Below are 27,072 nucleotides of genomic sequence, written 5' to 3'. Positions count from 1 at the left end.
AGAACAAAGAGAAAAAAAATATGTGGAGGTCCAAAATGCTTGAAACTTCATTAGACAGTTCGATAAACTTGCGTAGTAACGGGTCTCGACAATGCAAGTTGTCTGTCCAACAGAGATAAGGAATGCAGAATTGGAATTTGGGGAGTACAATGTGTACAGAAAGGAAGGAAGGGTTGTTCTGTTAGTTAAGAAACACATAAAATCTATGGAAGTGCATCCAGCTGACATGGGTTGACAGTGCAATGTTGAGTCAGTTTGGTGTGACATAAGCACTGGGAAAGCAAAACTGAGAGAAGTATGTTATTGGCATTATGACTCCAATGAACAACTGTACAGAAAAATAGAGTGAGTTAGTAAATCAGATTGTCTTATAATGGGAGATTTTAACTTCCCTGATATTGATTGGAACTTTTTGGTTGGTCCCTCGCACACTAGCAAGGCTTTTGTGGATTTATTGGATGATTGTTTTATACAGCAGCATGTTCGAGAGGCAACTAGAGGGAGTAATACTCTTGATCTGATTATCAGTAGTGATTCTTCATGCATTAAGAATCTGCAGATAAAGGAACCACTAGGTGGCAGTGACCACAGTGTGCTGATGTGGGATTTACTTAAAGATGTAACTACCATCAGGGGTAAAGAGAAGGGTTTTTTGCTTTCATAAAGGTGACTACAGTGGTCTCAAACAGTTTTTAAATTCTATACAATGTGATCAACTGATGATGTTAGAGATGTAACTACCATCAGGGGTAAAGAGAAGGGCTTTTTGCTTTCATAAAGGTGACTACAGTGGTCTCAAACAGTTTTTAAATTCTATACAATGTGATCAACTGATGATGTTAGCAACAGCAAATTCTAAATGGGAATTTTCTGTTGTGGACATTCAAGGAAGTAATCTTGGAAACTACTAGATATTTTGTCCCAACTAAGAAATACTGTTCAAGGTTTAGGCCTAAAGGAATTGCAAAATAACTAATGAGACTTGTGGCAGAGAAGAAAAATGCATGGGATGCATATAAATTATCAGGTGACAGAAGATTATGGTAGATATAAGCTAGTCTGCAATCAAGTCACAAAGGAGATTAGACAAGCAAAGGCAGATTATAACCCAAGGGGCTCACATCTGGTGAGTATGGGCTTGGCAAATCCAGGGTCCTGAGATGGATATCATCATTCTTCTCTTTCTTGGTGATTCCTCTCTATCCCCCATCTCTCTCTCAGGAATTTTTTTTTGGCTGGTGCAGCATAAGCCTCAAGCTTCCTTGCACTATATGGCTAAAAATAATAATAATGAGAAATCTTTGGCAAAGGATGCCAAGAAAAACAGCAAAGACTTCTTTACTTGTGTAAACTCGAGAAGGAAGGGAATGAATCAGATTGATCCACTTGATATCAACGGTTCAATTGTTGATGAACCTGCTGAGGTTAGCTGACAAACTGAATGAGTATTTTGCATCTACATTCACACATGAGGAATGTCTGTAGGGAAGTGGAGGCCAAAAGCTTATCAAGCTCTAGCAGGGAGGTAAATGATTTTGTAATAACTGAGAGCAAAGTGGAGGAGAAATTGTTGAAATCAAATGTAGGAAAGGCACCTGGGGTGGTTGGGATCTATCCAGTAATATTAAAGGAGGCAGCGAAGGAAGTAAGCAAACCTTTAGCCGTAATTATGAAAGCTTTCTTGGACTCGGGGGAGGTAATCATGGACTGGAGATGTGCAAATGTGTCCCCAATTCAAAAGGGAGATCAAAGGGTGACACAAGTAATTACAGACTTGTTAGTTTAACTTCTGTTCTGGGAAAATAATGGAGTCACATGTTAAAAACAGCACTGCACGATCATCTGGACAAGACTGCAGTTATAGTTCAGACACAGCATGGATTTTTTAAGGGGAAGTCTTGTCTGATGAATTTGATTGGATACTATGGTTTAGTCACAAAGGAACCGGAAGCAAAAAACAATTTTGATATCATATACTTGGATTTTAGGAAAGCTTTTGATACTGTTACACATCGAAGACTACTGTACCAATTGGAGCAGTATGGCATTAAGGACAAGTTGCTACAATGGATAAAAGGATGGTTGAGTGAGAGTTGACAGAGAGGTAATCAATGGACACTGCACTGCTCTTCATGGACTAATGTTATTAGTGAAGTCCCACAGGGTTCAGTTTGTTTGTAGTTTGTTATTTGGTTTTTAGGAGCATTAGCAACTAAGGCCATATTGCTCTGGGATATGCAGTGGTCATTCCCTGACCTTTCCGCATCCTCCGTATTTGGTGGTGACGGGCTTGAACCCCGGTCTAATCAAGAAGCGTGTGCTATGCACTGCTGCTCCTTCCCACCTGGCTGAGGCGCCCCGTCACCACCAAATACGGAGGATGCGGAAAGGTCAGGGAATGACCACTGCATATCCTGGAGCAATATGGCCTTAGTTGCTAATGCTCCTAAAAACCAAACAACAACCCACCTGGCTACAGAGGCACCTACAGGGTTCAGTGTTGGGCCCAGTGTTGTTTTCTGTATTTATCAATGATACTGATGAAGGTATATCAGGGTTAATGTCTAAGTTTGCAGATGATATGAAGGTTATTATTATTAGCTATATGGTGCAAGAAAGCCCAAGGCTTATGCTGCACCAGCCAAAAAAAAAAAAAAAAATTCCCTGAGTTACCCCGAGAGAGAGAGAAATAGAAGGGAATCACCAAGAAAGAGAAGAATGGTGATATCCAGCTCAGGATCCTGGGTGTACCAAGCCCATACTCACCAGATGTGAGCCCCCAGATTGGCAGGGTTGACAGTAATGATCGTATACTATACTGCAACAGGATCTAGAAAAGCTGAGCAGATGGGCCGAGATGTGATAACTGAAGTTTAACATTGACAATTTTAGAATTTTTAAAATTCTAAAATTTTGAAAATCTCCTGATCCTTATTATCATTGGTAAAATTTGTAATGTGTTCACCAATCAGCTTTGCAGAAGTAATCCCAAGAACCTCTACTTCCGGCTGTAAACAACGCAGATCAGCCTTTGAGGAGTTTACTATGCATTCGGAGTTATTGACATTTTGTTCGTGCAATTTGACTTTTTCCCTCCATTTTTTTCATTCTCTTTTATATTCTTGGTGAGTAAACAATTCAAAATAAATTTTCTTTTGTTATTTATTTTACCTGAAATTCATTCTAATTAAGTGAATTTATTCTAAATTAAAATTTTGATTCCACGTTTTTTAAGAGATCTCACATTTTCTATTCTTCTTTCAGCAGTTTGTATAAACAAGAATTTGATACGTACAGCTTAAATTCATCATATTTATTTACGAGTAAGCATAGTTTTTGTATGCAATATTTCTTAATTATCAGTTGATGAAGTAATCAGTTACTTCTTCAAATAATTTTTTATTTCTACTATTTAAATTAAAATAATTTGTTATTTCACATAAATTCAGGAATACCCATTATGCCAAAAAGGAAGTGCAAGTTTATGGATGACTTCAGGATGGATTAATCAGGTTTTCAAAAAGGAAGAGTAGATGAGGAAGCGGAATGCATCGTTTGCGGTCCAAAAAGCTACATCTCGGTTGCTAACAAGGGTTCAAGTGATTTGGACATCCACACGAATTCAGAGAAACATAAGAAGAACATTAGATTTGAAAAATCTTATAGAAAGGTAAGGTTTTTCAAAAAATCCCCCCTCCCTCAAAGGCTTGATGCAAGAGTTTCTGTTGCTGAAGGAACCCTTGTCTTTCATACAGTGGCACATCACCACAGCTATAAATCGATGTCTTGTACAGCAGAATTATTAAAGTCGATACTCTGATTCAGATATTGCTAGGAGGTTATCTTGTGCAAAAATAAAGACTGAAGCCATAATTAACTCTGTCTTATCAGTCCATTCAGTTGAAGAAGTTGTTAAGTCCCTGCAGAATGTAAAGTTTTTTGAAGTTTCCATAAATTCAGCAAGAGCTGAATTTATGGAAACTTCAAAAACTTCCACTAATCATGGATTTCTGAAAATTTTCCCTATTCTTGTGCATTATTTTGACTGGAAAAATGGTGGCTCAAAGGTTAAGCTAATAGAATTAAATAACAAGTTAGATGAGACCTTGTGTAAAAGCGCCTGGATAAGAAATGTATTGCGTTTGGTGGATTCAATTGTAACACCATGTTTGGAGGAGTGCAGAGATACAATGGGAATAATGTATTTACAAAGATTATTTGGTCAATCACTAATAGGAGTGGGCTGCCCTGCCCACATTCTGCATAACTGTATCCAGCATGGAGCAGATGTAAATGATGTAGATATTGACTCCATTGTTCTTAAGAATTTTAATTATTTCATTGTCTACATATGTGTTGAAAACCTAAAAAAAAATTCTGCGCATTTACAGAGGTTACCTATAAAAAACTTCTGTATCATAGCAGAACACGCTGGCTTGCTATATTACCTGCAATTGAAAGGATTATAAGTATTTATCCAGCCCTAAGGTCTTTCTTTTTGTCTCAAGAAAACCCCCCCAAGATTTTAAAACTTTTCTTTGAAGATGAGTTTAGTGAAACTTATCTTGTTCATTGTCAAACTGTAATGTCAGTCTTCAATTCATATATAATGCGCATTGAAAGGAATGACAATTCTTTTGATAGAAGTTATTGAAGCTCTTGCTTCAATACCTTCGGGTCTGGAGGCCCCATACTTTTTTTTTTTTTTTTTTTTTTGATTTGGTAGTTGTTGGCACATCGGCTTCTGTGGCCATATTGCACCTCCCAAGGTTTTTGCAGTACTTTGATCCAAGCCCGAGGCGGGAATCGAACCCGCGACCTTTGGGTTGCCGGGCAGGTACTTTACCCACTCAGCTAGCCCGGTCGGCGAGGCCCCATACAGGTCTGTATGCAGTTCTGGAGGCCTCATTTTAGGAAGTATGTAGAGCTGCTGGAATGAGTACAGAAAAAGGTAACGAGATTGGTGAACAAAAGGTTACTGTTACCAAGAAAGACTTAAGTTCTGCAAATTGCAGTGTCCAGAGATTAGGCACCTGTGAGGTGATCTAATTGAGGTGTATAATTCTTCTCTCATGATGATTCCCTTCTATTTCTGGCACACACACACACACTTACACTCACTCTCTCTCTCTCTCTCTCTCTCTCTCTCTCTCTCTCTCTCTCTCTCAGGGTAATTCAGAATTTTTTTTTTTCGCTGGTGCAGCATAAGGCCTTGAATGGTTTGAGCAAGCCCAATTCTGATGGTGTTCTTCCTCTTGTTCAGATTACTGACCTGAGGGGACATAAATTAAAATTGTGGAAAGACAATTGTAGAACAGATGTGCAGAAATTTGCCTTTAGCCAGTGGGTGGTTAATAGTTAGAACAAACTTCCATATGTCGTAGTGGACATTAAAAACTTAAATAAGTTCACGGCAGAACTATAAAAACATTTGGAGTAAATGGATGGGCGAAATGGGAAGGGTTTTTTTTTGGCTGATGATATAGCATCAGCCAAAAAACAATTAATATATATTAATATTAATTAATATATACAACACATGGAACAATTAATTAAGTCCTGTAAGCACCGTTGATACTGCTCTGAAGTAATGCCCTTCAGCTGCCATGTCACTCCCTTCTGAATGGCCTTAATGTTGTCAAATGTCCTTTCAGTGTCCCCTTAATTTTTAGGAACAAAAAATTGTCCACTAGTGCCAAATTGGGTAATAGGGAAAGTGCTTAATAGCTGTGATCACTTTCTTTGCCAAAAACTCTTGACTTTGAGTGGTGTGTGTGGTGACTCATTGTTGTTGAACAGCAGCTTTGTGTCAAACAATTCACATCTTACTCAATGCATGTGCTCTCACAGACATTGCGTGGCACCCAAATAATAGGGGCTCTTGACTGTTGTGCCCTGAGGACACTAGAGTCAGCAGCCTCTATTATTTGGGTGCCATGCAATGCTTGGGTGAGCTTGGTGATTGCCGTTCCATGCTTTGTCTTTTTGTCTCTGGGTCAACAGATTCAAGCTGTGTCACACAAATCATGAACAAAACTTTTGTCTCCCTAAAATAATTTTTTAAAATGGCATGAAATGTTTCTTTATTAATGCTCAATGTGTCAGCGATCATACAGGTAGTGCTTCTTTGATCTTCATTCACAAGATTGCAGACACATTACCATTAGTAGAGGCATATGATGCAAGAAGGCAAGCTTATACAGTTATATGGAGATTACTTTGAAAATATATAACCAATTCCAGACTGTGGCATTGTTATTTTCTTTTATCAAATTTTGTCTTGTTATTTAATTGGCAGACCATGGATGTTACCTATCTATGTATAAATTCAATGGAAAAGTTCACTGAATCTCAAGCAGTTGCTCTTGACATTTCTAAGGCTATTGATTGTGTTTGGCATAAATGACTTCTACACAAGCTCCTGTCTTATGGACTGCCAACTGTTTTTTGCAATTGGGTATCAAGTTTTCTCTCTGAATGCTCTCTGTGGGTGATCGTATATGGCTCTCTGTCTTGTAACCTCTCCACTGATGCTTGTGTTCCCTAAGGTTCAGTTCTTTCTCCGACTCTTTTCCCTCTTGTGTATTAATGACCTTCTTCCACTAACTGGAAATGAGTGGAAGACCTCTCCCTCTTCCTGAGATTGGTTAATGCTAACTTCTAATTGAAGGAGCATTTAGAAATTCCATTAGTTATCAATAGGACTCAACCCAGACACCACCAAACAAGTGACAAGTGGTGAAATCCTCTATACTGTCATGGAGGCCTTAGATGTTGCCAGTGAAAAAAACAGAGACTGTGAGGTTAGCAAAATGGTATATCAAAACAAGGTTCTTCACCTCAGTGAATGAAGGTAATTTGAGTTAAACTGGCCAGTCATATATTAAATTTGTATAGAGAATATTAGTAGAGATCGTTATACAGAGATACTCATGACTATCATGAATTTTAGCTACACACAAGAAAATCCATACATATGCTGAAATAGACATAAGCTGAAACATACTGAATCACAGGTAAGATCCTTGTATGGATTATGTTATGCTTACAATGAGTAGGCAAACAGCTGTAATATAATTACTCTTCAGAATGGGCTAGTGCTAAGTGAGCTGTCCAAGTATCGATCCCTCAAGGATCAACACTTGAACTGCTCTTGTTTCTGATTTTATTTAATTCCTGATTAAAGGATACAGAGTATCATGTCAAGACTGGAAGATTGGCTAATGATGAGTGTCTTAACACAATGCTCAAGTGAAAACTGTTTTAATCCTGAAAAGCAATTTGAGAAATAACAACCCCAATCCTACTAGGAGTAATAAAATTAAAAAGTAAAAAAGTAAATTTATTACTCTTTATTAAAGAGTAATAAAACAGACATGAAGTTCTCCATAAGGTACAGACAGATAGCAGGAAAAGACAATGTTGTTCTAGCAATGATTTATGAAATATTTGAATGTAGAGATCATAATCCCAAACATAAAAAATAGTGGAGCAACTGCACTTGAAACATTGTGTCCAGGTCCAAAGCCACGCCACACCTGAAAAACACACAGCAACTTTCTTGAAAATATCCAAAGACGAGTAATGTGCTGTTGTTGTTTATTGCTATGGCAATATTGTGCCTGATTCTATTTACTACTGCAGTTGAAATGTTTAATAATCATGTCTGCTTCAAGAATGCAAAAAAACTCAGCTAGATTTGCATTGTCTCCAATCAGATGAGATAATGTTAAAGGTTCTTGTAGATGTGAAAGCGATATGGAAATTGTGTTTCGAGCATTAATGTAATGGCTACAATTTAGTAGGATATGATTCACCGTAAGTGCAGTCTGACAATATGTACAAATAGGTGGATCTTCCCCGTGAGCAGATAAATATGGGTTAGATGCAAGTGCCCAATACGCGTCCTAGCCAGGATCACCTCCTCTTGCCTATTTGATTTCATGTTTGATGCCTACAACTGAGGTTCCCATTTGAATTTCAGCAACTTATTACTACCCTGAACCTGCCAGATCTGCAACTATTGACCACCGCATATCCCCAGAGCAATATGGCCTTAGTTTCTAATGTTCCTAAAAACCAAATAACAAACAAACATCTGCAACCATAAAAATGTCTTCACAGACATGTTTTATAACTGATTTGTAGTCTGTACATGGCACTTGGTAGTTAGGAGAGCACGCAGTGGTCGGATGTTTAGCAGCTTGATCTGCATGTTCATTTCCTTTGATGCCTACATGACCTGGTATCCAACAGAAAGTGACTGATTGGTTAGTAGCATGTAACACAATTATCTGTGATCTGATTTGTTTCAAGATAGGGTAGATTGGTTTGGATGAATTTTTTAATGCTGTTATTGCACTCAAAGAGTCAAATAGATCACTGTTTGCTTACAGGACAGATCAGTTACGTGATCTAGAGCTATCTTTATAGCTCTAGTTTGGCAGTATAGACAATGCATTCCTTCGGAAGGGACATAGAACTAGAAAAGATAGTAGAAACTGCCACTGTACCTACTTGTTTTTGAACCATTGGTATATATATGAAAATACTGAGAATGTTTAGCTACATGAGCAGCATGGAGTTTCCTAATGGTGATATCTGCTGCCTGTTTTTTCCCCCATTGTTGGAAAGAGAGATCACAGACCTGTATATAACTAGATCATGGAGGTTCATAAATGTTTGTGTTCTGAAAGATATTATCTATATGTAAGTTCCAGCATTCTATTAACTGTAGTAGCCTTATTCCAATTGGCTTGTTTTTGTTAGGTTTTTTTGTCATAAAAGGTGGTCCACTGGGGCTCGAATAAGTATGGCCAGGTAGGATGAAAGGGAAGACTCTGTATTGTTGCTGCATAGTAGTAGTAGTAATAGTAGTAGTGGCATGTGATGCAAGAAAGCAAGTGTATAAGCTTATGCAGCATCAGCCAAAAAAAAAAAAAAAAAAACACACCATTCCCTCCAAATGCCTGTCCAGTTCCTCCTTAAATTTATTCAACCTATCAACTTCCACAATGACAGATGGAAGTTTTTGTCAGCAATTAACCACCCGCTGGCTAAAGGCAAATTTCCGCACATCTATTCTACATCTGTCTTTTCTTAATTTGAATTTATGCCCCCTTAAGTTCGTAATCTGAACAAGTGGAAGGATCCCATCAGAATTCAGCATGCTCAACCCATCCTTATACACCTCAATCAGACCACTGTGCAGGTGCCTAGTCTCCAGCCACTGCAATTTGCAGAACTTAAGCCTCTCTTGGTAAGAGGATCCCTTCATTCCCCTCACAAATCTTGTTGCCCTTCTCTGTACACGCTCAAGCAAATCAACATCCTTCCTAAAATAAGGACTCCAGACCTGTACGCAGTAGTCAAGGCGTGGCCTGACCATTGCCTTATACAGAGGGACAATCACCTTTTTCCTGCTAGCAAAATTCCTATATATCATTGATAAAAACCCCATGACCTGCCCTGGCAGCATGTCTGCATTGCTCAGAAAACTTCATATCTGACTGCACAATTACTCCCAGATCTTTTTCATTTTCTACCACCTGAAGTGTAGTACCACACAATTGGTAATTTTCTCTCAGGTTACTTCTGCCCATATGCAGTACTTTGCATTTGTCAAGGTTAAACTTCAGTTGCCACTTCTTAGCCCATCTGCCCAAATTATCTAGATCCTGTTGCTGCAGTAGCACACTGCCATTGCTGTCATTAACAACCCTGCCAACCTTTGTATCATCTGCAAACTTCGACACTAAGCCCGATATACCTTCATCAATATCATTGATAAATATAAAAAACAACAGTGGACCTAACACCAAACCCTGCGGGACACCACTAATAACATTAGTCCACGAAGAGCAGCACCCATTGATTACCACCCTCTGTCTTCTCCCACTTAACCATCCTTTTATCCATTGTAGCAACTTACCCTTAATACCATTCTGCTCCAATTTGTACAATAGTCTTCCATGTGCAACAGTGTCAAAAGCTTTCCTGAAATCCAAATATATGATATCAAAATTATTTTTTGCATCTAGTTCCTTTGTAACCACATAATAACCAATCAAATTTGTCAGACAAGACTTTCCTTTAACAAACCATGCTGTGTCTGAATTATTGCTGCAGTCTTTTCTAGATGATCCTGCAATGCATCTTTAACCAGTGACTCCATTATTTTACCCGGAACAGAAGTTAAACTAACTAGTCTGTAATTACTTGTGCCACCCTTCGATCCCCCTTTGTGAATTGAGGATACATTTGCACATCTCCAGTCCGTGGGAACCTCCCCTGAGTCCAAGGATGCTCTCATAATTATGGCTAAGGGTTTGCTTAGTTGCTTTGCACCTCCTTTAATATAACTGGATAGATCCCATCCACCCCAGGTGCTTTTCTTATGTTTAACTTCAACAATTTCTCCTCCACTTTGCTCTCAGTTATTACAAAATCGTTAAGTACCCTGCTACAATTTGATAACCTTCTGCCATTTTCGAACCTTAATAATTCCTCATGTGTGAATGTAGATGCAAAATACTCATTCAGTTTGTTTGCTATCTGAGCAGGATCATCAACAGTCGAACCATCGATGTCATGTGGACCAATCAGATTCATCCCCTTCCTTTTAGAGTTTATATAAGTAAAGAAATCCTTGCTGTTTTTCTTAGCATCTTTTGACAAGTTTTTCTCGTAATCTGCCTTCGCCTGCCTAACCTCCTTTGTGACCTGATTACAGATTAGTTTATATCTGCCATAGACTTCTGAGTCGCTGGATAATTTATATGCATCCCATGCATTTTTCTTCTCTGTTACGAGTCTCATTAGTTCAGTTGATAACCATTTAGGCCTAAACCTTGAACAATAGTTCAATAGCAACATTTCCCTCCAAAGATGGAGTGGAGGTTCATGTGCCTCTATATATAGACTATATACAGGGGATGCTCTGAATGCTCTTAAAGCAATCCTTAGAGCACTGCGATGTGTCTAGCCGAAGTGGTGCACTTTTCCTGGTCGAGTCATAGATTGGAGCTCCGGAATCCAAGCGAGATCTAATTAAAACCCGGTATAATCGAAGCAGAGTGTATCGGTCAGCACCCCACGCTGATGAAGATAGTACTCTGAGGATATTTAATTTTTTTAAGCAAATGGTTCTCAGATATGTGATGTGCTGTATGAAGTTTAATTTATTGTCCAGGATTAGACCAAGAAATCTGATACTATTGGAAAGAGGTACGGCAAAATTTTAAAGTTGTAATTCAGGCTTGGGGTGGAGCTTACACTTTTTACAGAAATGAACAGTTTGATTTTTGTGCTGATAAGCAGTAGCCATTGTGAGACATCCACAGCTCTATTTTGTTAATTGAGATCTGAAGCTGTCTCTCGACAGAATTCATATTTTTCCCTTGGCATGAGATCGTCTGCATAGTGATATAATTCAACTGTGCTTGGAATATCATGAATGATGTTGTTTATTTTAATTAAAAATAGAGTAGGACTCAAAATAGATGCCTGAGGACATCTATTTTGAACATCTTCCTCCTGTATATGGATTTCATGTATTAAAAGCCTTTTCTAAATCCAAACTTACCATAACTAGGTGGTCATTTCTGACAAAAGCATTTCTGAGTTTGATTCTGCTTTAGTCATCATATCAAAAGCAGATCTTTTTTGCCAAAAACTGCACTGATTTTTATGCATGATGTTGCGTGAATCTAAAAACCAGGTGAAGCATTTGAGAACCAGTATTTACAGTGTTTTTCCTAAACAACTAGTTAAGTTAATTGGATGATAGTTAACTGGATTAGAGAGATTTTTCCTGGTTTGAGGATGGCTAATACAAGTGAATGTCTCCAAAGAGCGAGGATAAACATTTCCTGAAAAATTCTGTTAAAAATATTGGTAGAGTTTGTTAAGCTATGTCATTCAAGTGTTTCAGCATAATATAAAATATACCATCCGGGCTAGCCGTACATTTCGGTGCTCCTTTGACTCGGATATTGTAAAAGGCTGATTATATGGAAGAGAGAGATCGGTGTTAAAATTTAACTTGTGCTTTTCTGCTGCATCTTTAATTTTCTGGAATGGAACATCATATGAACGTGCTGCTGAAGTTTTAGCAAAAGCTTCAGCGAAAGCATTTGCTATGTCTTTGGGGGAAGACAATTCCTGTCCATTACAGATCAAATAGGAGAATGACAATGGATATTTGCCATTCAGATGTTGGATTTTCCTCCAAATTAATCTAGTATCGGTGTTTTTTGTGATAGTGGAAGCGAACTGTATCCATGAATCTTGTTTGGCCTTTCTTCTTATTTGCCTTGCTTTAGCATTGAATTTCTTATAGTTTATAAGGTTAATACTAGTGGGATTGCTTGTGGAAAGTATTCTAAGCTTTATTTTTTTCCTTTTTGCTCTATTACATTCTTCATTCCACAAGAAATTTTTTCACCTGCGTGGATGAGTAGACAACTGAGGAATACTTTATCAGCTGCTGCTAGTATTTGTTTTGTGATATGGTCAGTGGCTTCATCTATTGATTGATTTTGTATATAGTGTTTATCTAAAGTGGTACTTAAGGAAAACGTTATCCACTTTGCCTTTGAGAATTTCCACCTTCTAAGAATTTCCAGATAGTTGGAGATAGTTTGAAATTTGCAAATAATTGGGAGATGAGCACTATTATGTGGATTTTCCAATGCTGCCCAATGTATACTTGGGTACAGAGCAGCAGATAGATAGATCTATGGCAGAAGTATTTCCTGTGGGAAAATGCACATGAGTATGTGCACCTGTGTTCAGTATTGATTTAGAGTTAGATTGAGTTAGATTGTGTGTATCCAGTAATGTTTCTATCAGCTGCTCTCTTTTATCCATATGTAGACTTCCCCAAAAAGGGTGGTGTCCGTTAAAGTCACCCATCAAACAAATAAGAGGTGGTATCTGGGCAAGGAGATCATCAAATTCTCTGAGTATAAATGTTTGATTAGGCAGAAGATAAATAGAAACAAGTGATAAAATTATTCTAAGTTCTATGCATACAGCAAACAACTTCTAAATTAGCTTGCAAGGGGATTTGCCTAGATGGAGTATTAACGGATGCTAAAACTGCTACACCTCCATGCACTGCAGTTGCTGCATTCCTGTCTGTACAAAGTATATATATTTTTTTTTATAGAGGGTGTCACTTGTGGAGTTAAAAAATGTTTCCTGTAAGCAAATACCTGCAGGATTAAGATCTCGTATTAGGTCATAGAACTCATCTGTATTTGTACGTAGTCTTCGACAATTCCATTGTAAAATGCACTGCACTATTTAGTCTTTTGTGGTAGGGTGATCTGGTTGCTTTTTAGAGGCAGTAGCCTTATGGCGATCTTTTTTTGGAAAGTTAGGACGTCCAGTGTCCATATCTTCTTCAACATTAATTTCTAATATAGGTTCTTCTTGTGTTGTGTCATCTATGTCCATTACTGCAGTATTAGTTTGGTTCTTAGCAGAGGATTCAGCTTTTCCCACCCTGGTCTCACTTTGGGACTTGATCCACTAGTAGAAGGGATGGAAATGGGAGTATTACATGTTTGATCTTTATTGTTTTGCTTCACAGATGGCTGAGGAACTGAAAGCATAGCTCTAGCCCATTCAGCAAGCGATTTGTTAGGTGGAATTGAGTTATTGGTTTGAGTCGCAACCGGGTGACATTTCTTTATAACATTAGCATGTGTACATGCTGGATTATCTTTCACTATTTGTTGTCTGGGTTCTTAATATTCACCTTATGTTCGACTTTATATTTCTGTATTGTTTTTCCAAGCTTCCATAAATTGCAGTTTTTCGAATATGCAGGATGATCTCCTTGCAATTTGGGCAAACTGGAGATGCTGCAGTACAATCTGTTTGAGAGTGTTCTTGGGAACCACATTTTGGGCATACATTATTTCCTCGACATGTTGTCTGAGAGTGTCCGAATTTTTGGCACTTATAACGGCGTATTGGAATATGGGGGCAGATATGACAATTTAGATAACCAGCTTTAACAGTATTTGGCAAGTTTGGAGTATTAAAAGTGAGTATTATGCTGCATTTTGGAATGAGATTGCCATCCCTATGAGTCAGTATTCTTTTAGCTTGAATGACCTTTTGATTTTGCAGGTTTTTTTTTTTTTTTTTTTTTATTAATCACAAAAAAACAGCAAAAAGCCATACATTTCTGAAAAACAGTTTGATAAGCAAAATAACATATAAATATAAAAGTAAAACATATAATCTTCAGTAAAGTTAAAATATAAAGAATTAATACAAAACAGTTTGTGATATTCATTTTTAACACTGGTTTTATTAATAAAAATATCAATTTTATTTTCAATGCAATTTCCTTAACAATGCAACTGTTCTGTTGAAAAATTCAAATTTAAGATGATTTGTCCTAAATTTAGAAATGTAAAATAATTTATATTCCCTCAAAGGCCTAGATGGACAATTGAAGTTAATATATGACAGTAACAATGGAGCATCTATTTTGCCTTGAAGAATCGAATGTAGAAGGATATAATCAAACATATTCCTTCTATCTCTTAACATGGGAAGGTTAAAAATTTTACACCAATCTTTATATTTATGCATAAAATAGTCTAAATCTGATTTATAAACTAAGAATCTGATGAGAGATTTTTGAACCCTTTCGAGCGTATTAATATTATTTATACCAAAAAGGGATCCACACTTGCGTTTTGTATTCCAGAATTGGACGAACAAATGATGTATAAGCAAGCTTTGGCATATTTTGATTTTGATTAAGCCAAGTAATTTAGAGGCTCTGGCAGTTAATTTAATAACATGAGTTGTGTAAGTGCCATTACTAGTTCTTAAAATCCCTAAATCTTTAAGTTAATGAGTTCTTTTAATATGCAAAGATTCTAAAGAGTAATTGTGACAGATGACAAATTGTTTATGAGGATCTGAAATGGTAATGACATGACATTTATCAAAATTCACATTTAGTCCATGACTTTTAATCCATTGGTATATCAATTGAATACCTTTTTGCAGTTCCTCACAATCCAAAGATTGATTAATTGCTTTGTACAATTTCATGTAATCAGCGTAGGTAAGAATCAGCTTTCTGTAGACAAGAAGATATATTGTTAAGAAAAATACTGAAAAGTAAAGGGCAAGAGAGGAACCCTGTGGAACACCCCTTTGTATATTATTGAGCTCTGAATGAATGTCATTATAACAAATAATACTTTTCCGATTACAAAATAGTTCTGAAACCAAGTAAGAGGAAGTCCTATTACACCCAGTTGAGCAAGTTTATTACATAAAATTTTATGGGAAACTGTGTCAAAAGATTTTTGAAGATCTATATAGAGGATGTCCAGCTGTCTGTTTTTGTTAAGGGCTTCCCTAATGTCATGTTCCACTGTAAGTAAATTTCTGATCGTCGACCTTGCTTCAATAAAACCGTGATGAGAGAAATGAAATTTATTGTGTAAGAAGGCAGTAAGCTGTCTATAAACAATATGTTCTATAATTTTAGTCACTAGGCTAGTTTTGTGGATAGGCCTAAAAGAGGCAGTATTACCTCCATCGCCTTTTGTTATAGAAGGGACAAATTGTAGTTACCTTGAGATTGATGGGTAAATGCCTGGTTTTGAATATAGTGTTAATAAAGTGTAGCAATTGTTTACTTAATACAATATAACAACTCTTCCAAAAACCTTTGGAATGTTATCCAGAGTGGTGTTATAGTTCAAAGGAAATTTATTAATAGTTGCAACTTTTACAAGCTCTTTGACAATCTCCTTTTCCGTTACATTCAACAGATCCCACTCAGAAATAATACCCTTAGAACTATTTAGGATTGTGTGGGGAGAGATTTTAATGGGAATTCCCCCAAAAGTTGTAACCTTTAACAACAATTCTGAGTGTTTGGACTGTGTCGTTTCGACAAGTAAATCCTCTGATTGTAATCTCTTAACCATTTTAGGAAATCCAGCAGCATTTTCTAGAAATCGCTGTATCATAAATGGAGAGAGTTTGCTCACTGGTTGACTACTTAAGGAATGAATGATAATTAAAGTTGGATAATCCGGTTGGTGATTGTCTTTTTTTTAGGCACTTATGATGCACGTTACATTCATCAGAGTTATACCAATCTGTGGTATTTGAGCTCGGAGGCTCTAATGCTGGATAATTTTCTGTATCCATGTTGGCTCCTTTACGCTCTGGGGGATTTGCTTTTCCATCCAGGTTACCAGCCCCGCCATGGGGAGGCAGGAGCAGTGCCGCTTGTGGCCAAGCATAGAAATTAGTACAATTAGTAACTAATAAGAGTAAAGAAAAAGGTACTTTCCTTTTCCTGGCTCTCTTTTTATACTTTTAAAAAGTAGAGCTAATCAAGAGAAAGACTTATGTAATTATTTTATTATTATTAGATATATGGTGCAAGGAAGCCTGAGGCTAATGCCGCACCAGCCAAAAAAAAAATTCCCCGAGTTACCCTGAGAGAGAGAGAGAGACAGAACTAGAAGGGAATCACCAAGAAAGAGAAGAATGATGATATCCAGCTCAGGACCCTGGGTGTGCCAACAAGGAAAAACTCAGTCGCTTTAGAAAATCACTCTACGAATTGAAGTACAAATAGCACAGAAGATCACTTTGCCTCAAGAATCGCTTGGCACCTGGAGCCTGAGTAATGTACCTGGTGATATCAGCAAAAGTATGCCCATATTAGGAGAGACTTAAATAATTGGGCTACAGAACTTGATATATAAGAACCTTGGTGGGTGGGAAATTTCAATGTGGTTTACAAGATTCTGAGGGGCCATACAATGAATGAAAGTGAAATTTTCACAGTATTAAATGACAATAAAACCAAGGAGCATAAATTAAAACTGAGGGGAATTATACATTAGATTATGGAAAAACTTTTTAATCAGCAAGTTATCACTGGAATAAGTTACCTTCATGGGTGGTTGAAGCTGAAGACTTAAGTAAATTCAAAGGCCTGCTGGATAAGTCCCTATGGGAAGAGAGAAATCATGTTTATTTTTTGGCCAGTGCAGCAAAAGCATCTGGGTTACTTACACTGCATAGCCACTAATAATATTGCCAATCAATCCCTAGACCTGAAAACGGAATAAATAATAGGGCATTTCTGCTGATGTTTTGAGATTATTCATGCCTTTCATCTCCCACCACCAAAAGTATAAAGTTTGAGTAAATACTCAAACACTCATTAAAACTCCTATATAAAACTTCCATTAATGGAAATCAATGTATTATCTATTAAATAATTTTAAACAGTAATATGTTTAAACAGTAAAGTAAGTTTATTATACTTACATTAATTACTTCAAATTTTTCTTTTGGTAACCTGGAAATAAAAACATCATTTGCTCAATCTACTAACTGCATTGGAACAGAGATGACAAACTGGTTATTTAATTATATCACGTTTTAAATAAGAGAAATTCATAGGGTAAAATACGTGAAACAAATTTTACTAATAAAGAAATGACATAGTCTAATTTTTTTTCTTTCTCAATACATACACCAATGAGCCAAAACATTAAGACCACCTACTTAATTAATATGACGTTGGTCCTCCACGTGCAGCCAAAACAGCTCGTACCCGGCGAGGCATGGACGCTACAAGATTTCTAAATTTATCTTGTGGTATCTGGTATGAACACGTAACCAGCAGATCCTTTAACTCCTGTAAGGTCCGTGGATGAGACGCCGCAGATCGGAGTTGCTGTTCGAACACAAACCACAGATGTTCGATATTTGTAAATATGTAAGTGTCTGGATATTACTGATAGGGTAACCTGTACTGTAAATTGCGTTTTTCGTTGATCACTTTAGTTTGAAATACAAAAATTTCCCTATAAAAAAAAAAGAAAAAAAAAAGACGGTATTAAAAAAAAAAAAAAGAAACGGAAACCTTTTTTTTTTTTCCAAAACAATGTGTAAAAATTGCGATCATAATCACTGGGATAGCCACAACGGATTTGAGAATAAAATCCTCGTTCGATATCCGTCCTTACACAATCGATCTCATTAGGAGCTCATGACTTGTGGCTCCAGTTACCGCCCCAAATTAATGCTAAAATGCGATAAATATAAACCACAGGTTCACCCGGGTGATAATTTCTGGCAATAAAATTAGAATTCAAACTGTACATATGCCTTTACGTTGATTGCGCATATACAGTATATATGTTTTCGGGTCAAACGGCACTTGAGGTTCTCCCATATCCGCGAAAATACATTGTCATGTGATACAGTATGTACACTATAAAGGACAGAGATTTAAAAGTGTATATATACAATATATATATATTTTTATATATTATATTTATTGTTTATTATTATTATTATTATTATTATTATTATTTTATGTTACTCCTTTTCACATCGTGGGGCACGCGGCAAAGAACTGTGGATGCCCTAAGTGGCACGCGAGTCGCGGGTTGATCAACCGTGCAAGTTTATGTGTTCTCTGAATCTAAGAATTACAGTAAACGGAACGAGAACCTGTTTCAAAATTACAGAAATCTCTAATATAAACAATTGTCAAGCAAGTACTTTGGTGGGCACTCCTGGGATCTAGTAATTGTGAATTTTCTTCAGAGTTAAAACACTTGAGGGTGGCAGATGAGGCAAATGTATCCTAACACTCACGTCGGTTTCCAAACTTGGAGAACATTATTAAATTATGTAGTAATCCTGTCGTTCTAAATGCGTAATTCACACACAAACACTCCATGAACTTTAATACCATACTCTTTCGCCGTTTCCCCAGCAACGGAAAATCCGTAGTTGTGCTGGATGTTTACTCTCTATTTATTGATTAAAGTTTCGCGAAACTACAGCCGTGCTCCATCACACGAGGGGGCAAGGTTTGGGTAAGCAGGCCTATCTGAAGTTGCAGGTGTTACGAGAAAATATATGGTACTAAACAGAACCCCATGCTCTGCTTTAAGTCAGTGACCCTTAAAATAATCCCTGTCTAAAAGGGGTAGTAGTTGTGCTATCAGAACAGATCGCTGACAGGCCATTCTGAAAACTCCAAGTTCGACACTCCTGTATGAACCTGATAAGACACTAGCAAAGGGCCTTTATCGTGTGCGAGGAGGGAATTAACTACCGCGCGATGGCGCTAGCTTTGTCCTACACCATTTGAAATTGCGCAACAAACCGTTGCGAAACGAAAGTCAAGATCTATTTATGAACTTCGAGGTGGACAGCTATGTCACCACGGGGACTACGTCGATCAGTGTAACGTAAATCAAACTGTACGAAATGGTTGAAGAACACAGACTGCTGGTGATTAAACTACGGTTCTGGGCTAAGGCCACAAAATCTTCTACGGCAGCCAGGGTCAAATGGACTTGAATGAGAAACCTAACTGAGTTGCTCTCAGGGTCATAAACAGAAAAACGTTTGCTTCTAGGTTTTATCTTGATAATTACAAAGATTATCACACTAGAATAAGAGTATATTTAGACGGCCTGCATAGTGTTCATACAATGCACAAATTAAAAGCAGCAATTATTGCACCAGTCAGAACGTGATTCTAAATATTCGCTAATTCCTGCCTATACCAAAAATTGTATAGACTGAAGACATAACATACAACCCGAGCCGAGGTATTTTTGAGCCTCTGAGCAAAATAAGCTTTGACGACCTCTTTTATGTAAAAAGTTATTACATAAAATGTACTTCAATATATAAATTTTTATTATTAATATTTTTAATACAGTATATATATAAAATATTATAAATATATAATATAACTATAATGAAAAACCAAAAATATTTATTAATTATAAAAATAATATATTTCGATATAAAAATAAAGGTGAAATATGTGAAGGCAACAAAAATCTCTCATCTTTTTTTCTCCAATGAAAATTATCTAATAATTTTCTTCAGATTCAATTGCATATTTCATTTTCTATTGATATTATTGCTAAATCTGATGATACTGAATCTACAATATCCCTAAATCATATTTTCACGTAATACAGTTTCCACAATAAGCAATATACATAATTATGTGAAATTATTTCACATAATTTAGCGCGCAGTTTCCACAATAAGCAATACCTTCACAGGCAATGGAAAATCTTTGGCACAACCCAAGTTTGGATCCTGTATTCCAGAGCAAGAGCGATTTTCAACCGACTCAAGGCATCAGCCATAAAGAGATACACTAATGCTACCTTGTCTAAAGGAAAAGTGCCATACTCATCCAGACACTGTGTCATTAATCCAAATCTTGATTTAGATAACTGGATGGACTACACTTAAAGATTCAAAGCCAATTCCGCTTCTGCAGAAATTCCTCTCCAAAACTCTCAATTTGCTCCTACTGATGACCTCTCCATTATCACTATCACAAGACAGCAACTAATAAATGCTATAAACTCCCTGCGTCCATCTAGTACAGCAGGCCGAGATAAAATACCTCATTTCATAATTAAGTGTCTTAGCCTCTACATTCTAGATGCATTGCTCTCAATCTACAACTCGATTCTTTCCACACAAGTTTTCCCTGCTCAATGGAATGAATATTCTGTGAGTCCACTGCATAAGGTTCAAGCGCCAACAAGTCCAAAAGATTTCAGACCAATCTCAACTTCCACCCTCCTCAAACTCCTTGAAACGATACTCCTTCCAGCATTAAACAAACAGCTGATTCCACAGAAACCGAAACAGTTTCACTTTGCAGTTGCAAACAGATCCACCATAACAAACCTCATGGCGGCACAGACATCAATTCTTCAGGCCTTCGAAACTAAATCCGAATTAGCTATTGTGTATGCCGATATTGAAGCTGCTTTTGAGAGCTCACACGTCACAGCCCTTCTCAGCCTTCTGGAATTCTTCTTCAGGATAAATGGAGATCTACTAGCTTTATTCACTGTTTTATTGAGGCATAGCAGTGTCCACCTCACAATGAAGAAACTCACTCTACAAGGAAAATCATTGCAGGAGTCCCACTAGGTGGCATCCTGTCTGACCTTCTTTTCTCAACCATTCTAATTCCGTTCGTGTTGTAAGATATAGCTCTTACAAATTTAAAATAAAAATATTTGTTTTTTGCTAGAAGTAAGGTTAAAGTTTGAAGAACGCTAGATTTAGTAATGGACAGTTTTAAGAGTGAGAATTAAGAATAGTAGCAAAGGGGTAAACAAGTAGTTCAAATAATACGAGAGAGCAAACAGGGACAGCAGGACTAGGTAAAGGGGTGCCATTTGAAAACAGGCATGAAGGGGTTGCTTAAAGAAGAACAATAGGACGTGAAACGGAATTATACGAAGCGCCTCCTTTGATCTATGACACCGTTAGAACCAAAACAGGAAATGAGTGGACGTCCAGTGTTCGCGTCAAATAAACTGGCGTCAGGCTGACTGATTTTTGGGTGTTGGGATACTTTTAGAGAGAAAGGTGTGAAACGAAAATGAGTGTTTTTGGAAGTTGCCGGTGGACATGAAAGGGTCATGAAGAAAGTTTTAGAAAAGGGTTGGTTTGTGTGCTGGGGAGACAGCTTGGGAGAATTGTGTTTAGCAAATAGGAAAGAACGGAAATTTAAACAGAAAAAGAAGATTGGTTGGAGTCCTTGGGGGAGGTGTGCCAAACTTGAAGAGAAGAGTGAAGTTCGGGGAGAGAAAAATGGAGAGAGAGAGAAGGGCTTTCTGTGTCTGACTTCTGTGTGGTGTGGTCTAAGGGGTGAAGGTCCTCAGTTGTGGGTTGAAATAGAAGTAGGAGAGTTTGGTAATGTAGGCCCTTGTGAAGAGTCTGAAGGAAACCTCGTGAACGAACTGCTGATGGGTTCTACTGCCGACCACAGAGAATGGGCCAAGTATGTACTCCTGTGAATACATCGTCTACACAAAAAAGGTGCGTCATGTCAAGAGTGCCCCTGAAGTGAACGCAAGCCTGTCTCGAAGGAAAACCGGAGTGCCCAAGAACCTAAGTAAGCCTGTCAGCCACGTAGGAAATCTGAACGTAAGGACATTGGAAGTAGCGGCGATGTCGGAAAGTAAGACTGTTCCTTGTTTCTCTATTGAATCCTGAACTCAAGGACTCATAATCTAGCTCTAAGCAGTTGAGTGATAGTCCCTTGTAAAGGAAAGGAACATTCCTGTTGTTAATGATTATGAATAAATGTAAGGGTGGTTCAGGAGTAGTAAAATCAAAGTAATAATATAAAAGAATTAGCATTAGCAAAGAAATTATATTTATATTTGCCCTGTAAATAGGATAGGTTAACCTATGTCATTAAATTAAGTCAAGTGCCAAACAAGGTAACATATCAGTGATGTGTAAGGAGAAATAAATTTTATTAATAGAAAAACCTCATGAGTAAAGAGGGATGACTAATATGATAACCTGGGTAAGTAAAATGGTAATTAAGGTAGAATGGGTGACCTATGGGGAATGTTATTGAGATAAGAGGGTACCAGATGTAATACGCTGTTTGTTATTTGATTTTTAAGAGCATTAGCAACTAAGGCCATATTGCTCCGGGATATGCGGTGGTCATTCCCTGACCTCCGCATCCTCCGTATTTGGTGGTGACGGGCTCGAACCCCGGTCTAATCAAGAAGTGTGTGCTACGCACTGCTGCTGCTCCTTCCCACCTAGCTACGGAGGCGCCAGGTAATACGCTTCATATGTTAAAGGCTAGAAACAAAGATTCTAAAGGGGTAATAAGAGCTGAAGTAAATATTATTGATGTAAGAGAAATGATTGAGTAATCATTGCGGAGTCAATTTTATGTAAAATATAACTGATACAAACTGATGTTAATAATCCGTATATTGAGAATAATTGTGGAGAGAGAGAGAGAGATAGTGTAGTGTATTGTAGCATGGTTTACACATGTATATGGAAATTGGGATGGTTGTATGTAATTATTTGTTTCTTTTATGTAAATTCTGCATTTATGTAAATGTTGTTTTATGATCATTAAAGGTTTGTAAATTTTTGTAAATCAATGTATGGCTTTAATGTTCTGCTAACAACCGCTTTACACATCCTAGAAATTGGAATTTTTCTGAAATTGGTAGTCAGATTTGCGTATATGGGGGTGATAAAGACGTCAATAGTGTGTTCAGCGAATTTAAAATTTTTAGTTAAGTTAATAAGAAAATTGCAAATAAATTAAAGATAATAAAATAATAAAACATCCCCCCCACAATGTGTTACCATCATGATGCTCTAATATACGCTGATGATATAAAGTTCCTTACCTTAATCCCACCGTCTGCAAACCCAAAGTAATTACATCTTCAATCACTGAGAACTTTACCGCTCTTTCAACTTACTTAAAGATGTTTGGGTTAAACTAAACCCTTCAAAATCTCCAATAATGATTTACTCGATGAAACAGCAACGAGTTATTCAACACCAAAAGTTATTCATCCATCAGTTTCTGGCACTCTCATCCCAGTAGTTACCTGCTATAAGGACCTCGGTGTCAATTTTGATCCAAAGCTGAGATTCGATGAGCACACAGAATACCTCCGGAAGCGATTTAACACCCTATGCTGGAGAGCGAAGCAACACTTACTTCATTCCAACGAAGACGCAACGACTACTAGATACCTTCAAACCACTGCTTATCCGGTTATTTTATACGCTGCTGAAATCTGGGCATCTGCGTCGCCCTCACTTCAAAAACTGGTGTTCGCGTGTGAATAAGCACTTTAAAAACCGGTGTTCACGTGTGAATGGCCACAAATAAGCATCGCCGACCCCCTCAATTGAGAACTGACATGGCTGAGCAGCTAAATGTACCTAGGCTCCCTAAGTTAATTGGCAGCAGGCGTTTAATGACTACAGTAAAAATGTACACAGGCGTGATTAATGCCCCAAACATCTGGGATTTCTGTCAGCACAATCCTCTGCCATCCTTGAGGTCAGACGCCCAACACTAATCCTCAAATACAACCGGCTGAAACTGTGTAATCGTTTCCTACCTGCCCAAGCACTCCCCAAAATTCGGGCGCTGCTCAGTCTTGGAATTAATCTGCAGAAAATGGTTACCGATTACAAATTCCGTCGCATTCTCCTCGAGTAGATCGAATCTGTTGAACTGGGATAAATTCTTCAAAATTGTGTTACGATGTTCAGTTCTGTGAACTGAACATTGCGGAAAACCTAGCCCCATTGCAACCAGGTTTTCCTCTTGGTGTGGGCAAAGTGGGATGGGAAGTTGAGTGCATCGTCCCACAGGCAAAGATCGAGATGTGAGGTTACCTTATTAAGAGAATTTCAGTTCAACTTCACTTGAATGATGGTTCGTTCTTCTCCTTGGGAGTAACACTCTTATGTTCAGATTTTTATTGATTTAATCTTAATCCAATGTTAGCAAGTTATTGAAATTCTTTCAGCTTTTCAACATCTGTATTCCCCAACCAATATAACTATCATGCTGGTTGGGGAAGACAGGAGCGTCCATAATTGGGGTTAGGTGAGTCAGCCTAGTAAGGCAGTCCCCCCCCCCCCCAAGCCCTGTGCTGGCTCTCGTCGACGCCCTACCGGGGAATCAACAATTTTTACATTGTCAGCATAAATAGCGAAATTAATTATTAGTCAAAAAATATTATAAGATGGCGGCGCAAAAGAAATATTTACATTATTATGACATGCAAGTAGTATATTTAATCTCCCTGCACACATTGTTAAATAGAAATGAATGAATATCTGTTGGTTAAATTTACTATGTAATGTTAAAACTGTTTAATATGAGGATCTAATTTCTTAAAGTAATCACTTTACAATTTGCTGTATATGTACAAACCTAATTTTAATCTCGTTCTATTATTTTCTGTTCTCCGTGCTAATCTGAATTGTTCATCTTAATGTCAAGCTTTTAGTAACCCCATCAAGTTAACCAATTTTATGTAAATGCTCATTAAAATAGGGTTCCTGGCTACATACTATATATGCATATGTAAGTATACATAGTCCACCCGAAGGCAGGTTCATAATCCTGGAAATTTACATAGGTAACTTCCCGCACTACGCCAGTGTGTAAGGCTTTATTTCTGCAAATTGCAGCATCTGGAGTCTAGGCATCTATGAGGAGATCTGATTAAGGTGCTTAGGTTTGAGCAAACTCGGTGCTGATGGGATTCTTCCTCTTGCTCAGACTGTGAACATGAGGGGCATAAATTCAAATTGAGGAAAAATGATTGCAGAATACATGTGCGGAAGTTTGCCTTCAGCCAAAAGGTGGTTGATTGCTGGCAAAAACTTCAATCCGTTGTAAGATTTAAAATCTTACAAATTAAAATAAAAATATGTTTGCTGGAAGTAAAGTTAATGTTTGAAGAACGCTAGATTTAGTAATGGATAGTTTAAGCGTGAGAATTAAGAACAGTAGCAAAGGGATAAACAAGTAATTCAAATAATATGAGAGAGCAAACAGGGACAGCAGGACTAGGTAAAGGGGTGCCATATGAGAACGAGCGTGAAGGGGTTGCGTAGGGAAGAACAATAGGACGTGAAACGGGATTATACAAAGCGCCTCCTTTGATCTATGACACTGTTAGAACAAAACAGGAACTGAGTGGCCGTCCAGTGTTCGCCTCAAATAAACCGGCGTCAGGCTGACTGAATTTTGGGTGTTGGGATACTTTTAGAGAGAAAGGTGTGAAACGAAAATGAGTGCTTTTGGAGGTTGCTGGTGGACATGAAAGGGTCATGCTGCCTGTGAGAAAAAAATAAGAAAGTTCGAGAAAAGGGTTAGTTGCTAGGGAGACAGCTTGGGAGAATTGTGTTAGCAAATGGAAAGGAACGTAAATTTAAACAGATAAAGAAGATTGGTTGGAGTCCTTGGGGGGAGGGCATGCCAAACTTGAAGGGAAGTGTAAAGTTCGGGGAGAGAAAAATTGAGAAGGAGCATTCTGTGTCTGACTTCTGTGTGGTGTGGTAAAAGGGGAGAAGGTCGTGAGTGTGGGTTGAAGTGGAGGTAGGCGAGGTTGGTAATGTATGCCCTTGTAAAGAGAATGAGCCAGATATGTACACTTGTGAATATATCGTCTACACAAGAAGGCGCGTCATGTCAAGAGTGCACAAGTCTGCGCGGGTAGCACAGTGGTATCGTCACCGTCCTCCCCACACCGGGTGGAAAAGGCCTGGGTTCGAATCCCGTCGATGACGCGAGGAACTTTAATGGGCTTTTTTCACTCCGTGGCTGAGTTAGTTGGTCTCAGGAGTAGATAGCAAGGTTTTTCTCCCCAGTAACTGGTGTTTTTTCGTCCAGCAAAACAGGCAAATCAACCATAGAACATACGCAATTTACAGACACAAAATACGGATTAATGTAGTAGTAGTAGTGGCATGTGATGCAAGAAAGCAAATGTATGAGCTTATGCAGCATCAGCCAAAAAAAAAAAAAAATCACACCATTCCCACCAAATGCCTGTCCAGTTCCTCCTTAAATTTATTCAACCTATCAACTTCCACAACGACAGATGGAAGTTTGTTCCAGCAGTTAACCACCCGCTGGCTAAAGGCAAATTTCCGCACATCTATTCTACATCTGTCTTTTCTTAATTTGAATTTATGCCCCCTTAGGTTCGTAATCTGAACAAGTGGAAGGATCCCATCAGAATTCAGCGTGCTGAACCCATTCAAGGCCTTATACACCTCAATCAGATCACCGCGCAGGTGCCTACTCTCCACCCACTGCAATTTGCAGTGGCTGGAGACCAGGGTTGCCCGTAATGTATTTAATTACGGGCAACCCTAAAAATAATAATAAATAATAATAATAATAATATGTCAAGAGTGCACAAGTGCATGGCATGAAGAGCGATAGCGGTCACGTTATTTTTAGCTCCTGTATTATCGTGTTAGAACTATGGATTTATTTCGTGTTAAAAGTGCAGTTTGTTACCAAATGGATAATCACAACTTGAGGATTCTGTTGGTAAGCATAGTTTTGTGTTATTAGAGCTTTCTTTCGAGTTTCTTCCATTTTCTTCTCAGTGCTATTGTTCTTTGGTCACTCAGCTTAGGCGCCATAGCCGAAGCTTTTGGGAGGTGGCCACTCCT

General features: G+C 37.9%; 1 protein-coding gene across 1 annotated transcript in view; it reads right to left on the bottom strand.

The window, feature by feature from the left end:
- The window catches only part of LOC150075134 (leishmanolysin-like peptidase), an 807,866-nt gene that overhangs the window by 314,074 nt on the left and 466,720 nt on the right, over positions 1 to 27,072 (bottom strand). Inside the window, 1 exon segment of the mRNA XM_090388304.1 lies at positions 17,338 to 17,368. Coding sequence (XP_090244430.1) covers positions 17,338 to 17,368 — 31 coding nt within the window.

This window comes from Mastigoproctus giganteus, chromosome 14 (genome assembly GCF_048544385.1).
Source record: "Mastigoproctus giganteus isolate SK-2022 chromosome 14, ASM4854438v1, whole genome shotgun sequence".
In the NCBI taxonomy this organism is placed as follows: domain Eukaryota; kingdom Metazoa; phylum Arthropoda; class Arachnida; order Uropygi; family Thelyphonidae; genus Mastigoproctus; species Mastigoproctus giganteus.
Note: the sequence above shows the minus strand (reverse complement) of the source record. Positions and strands in the feature narration are given on the sequence as shown.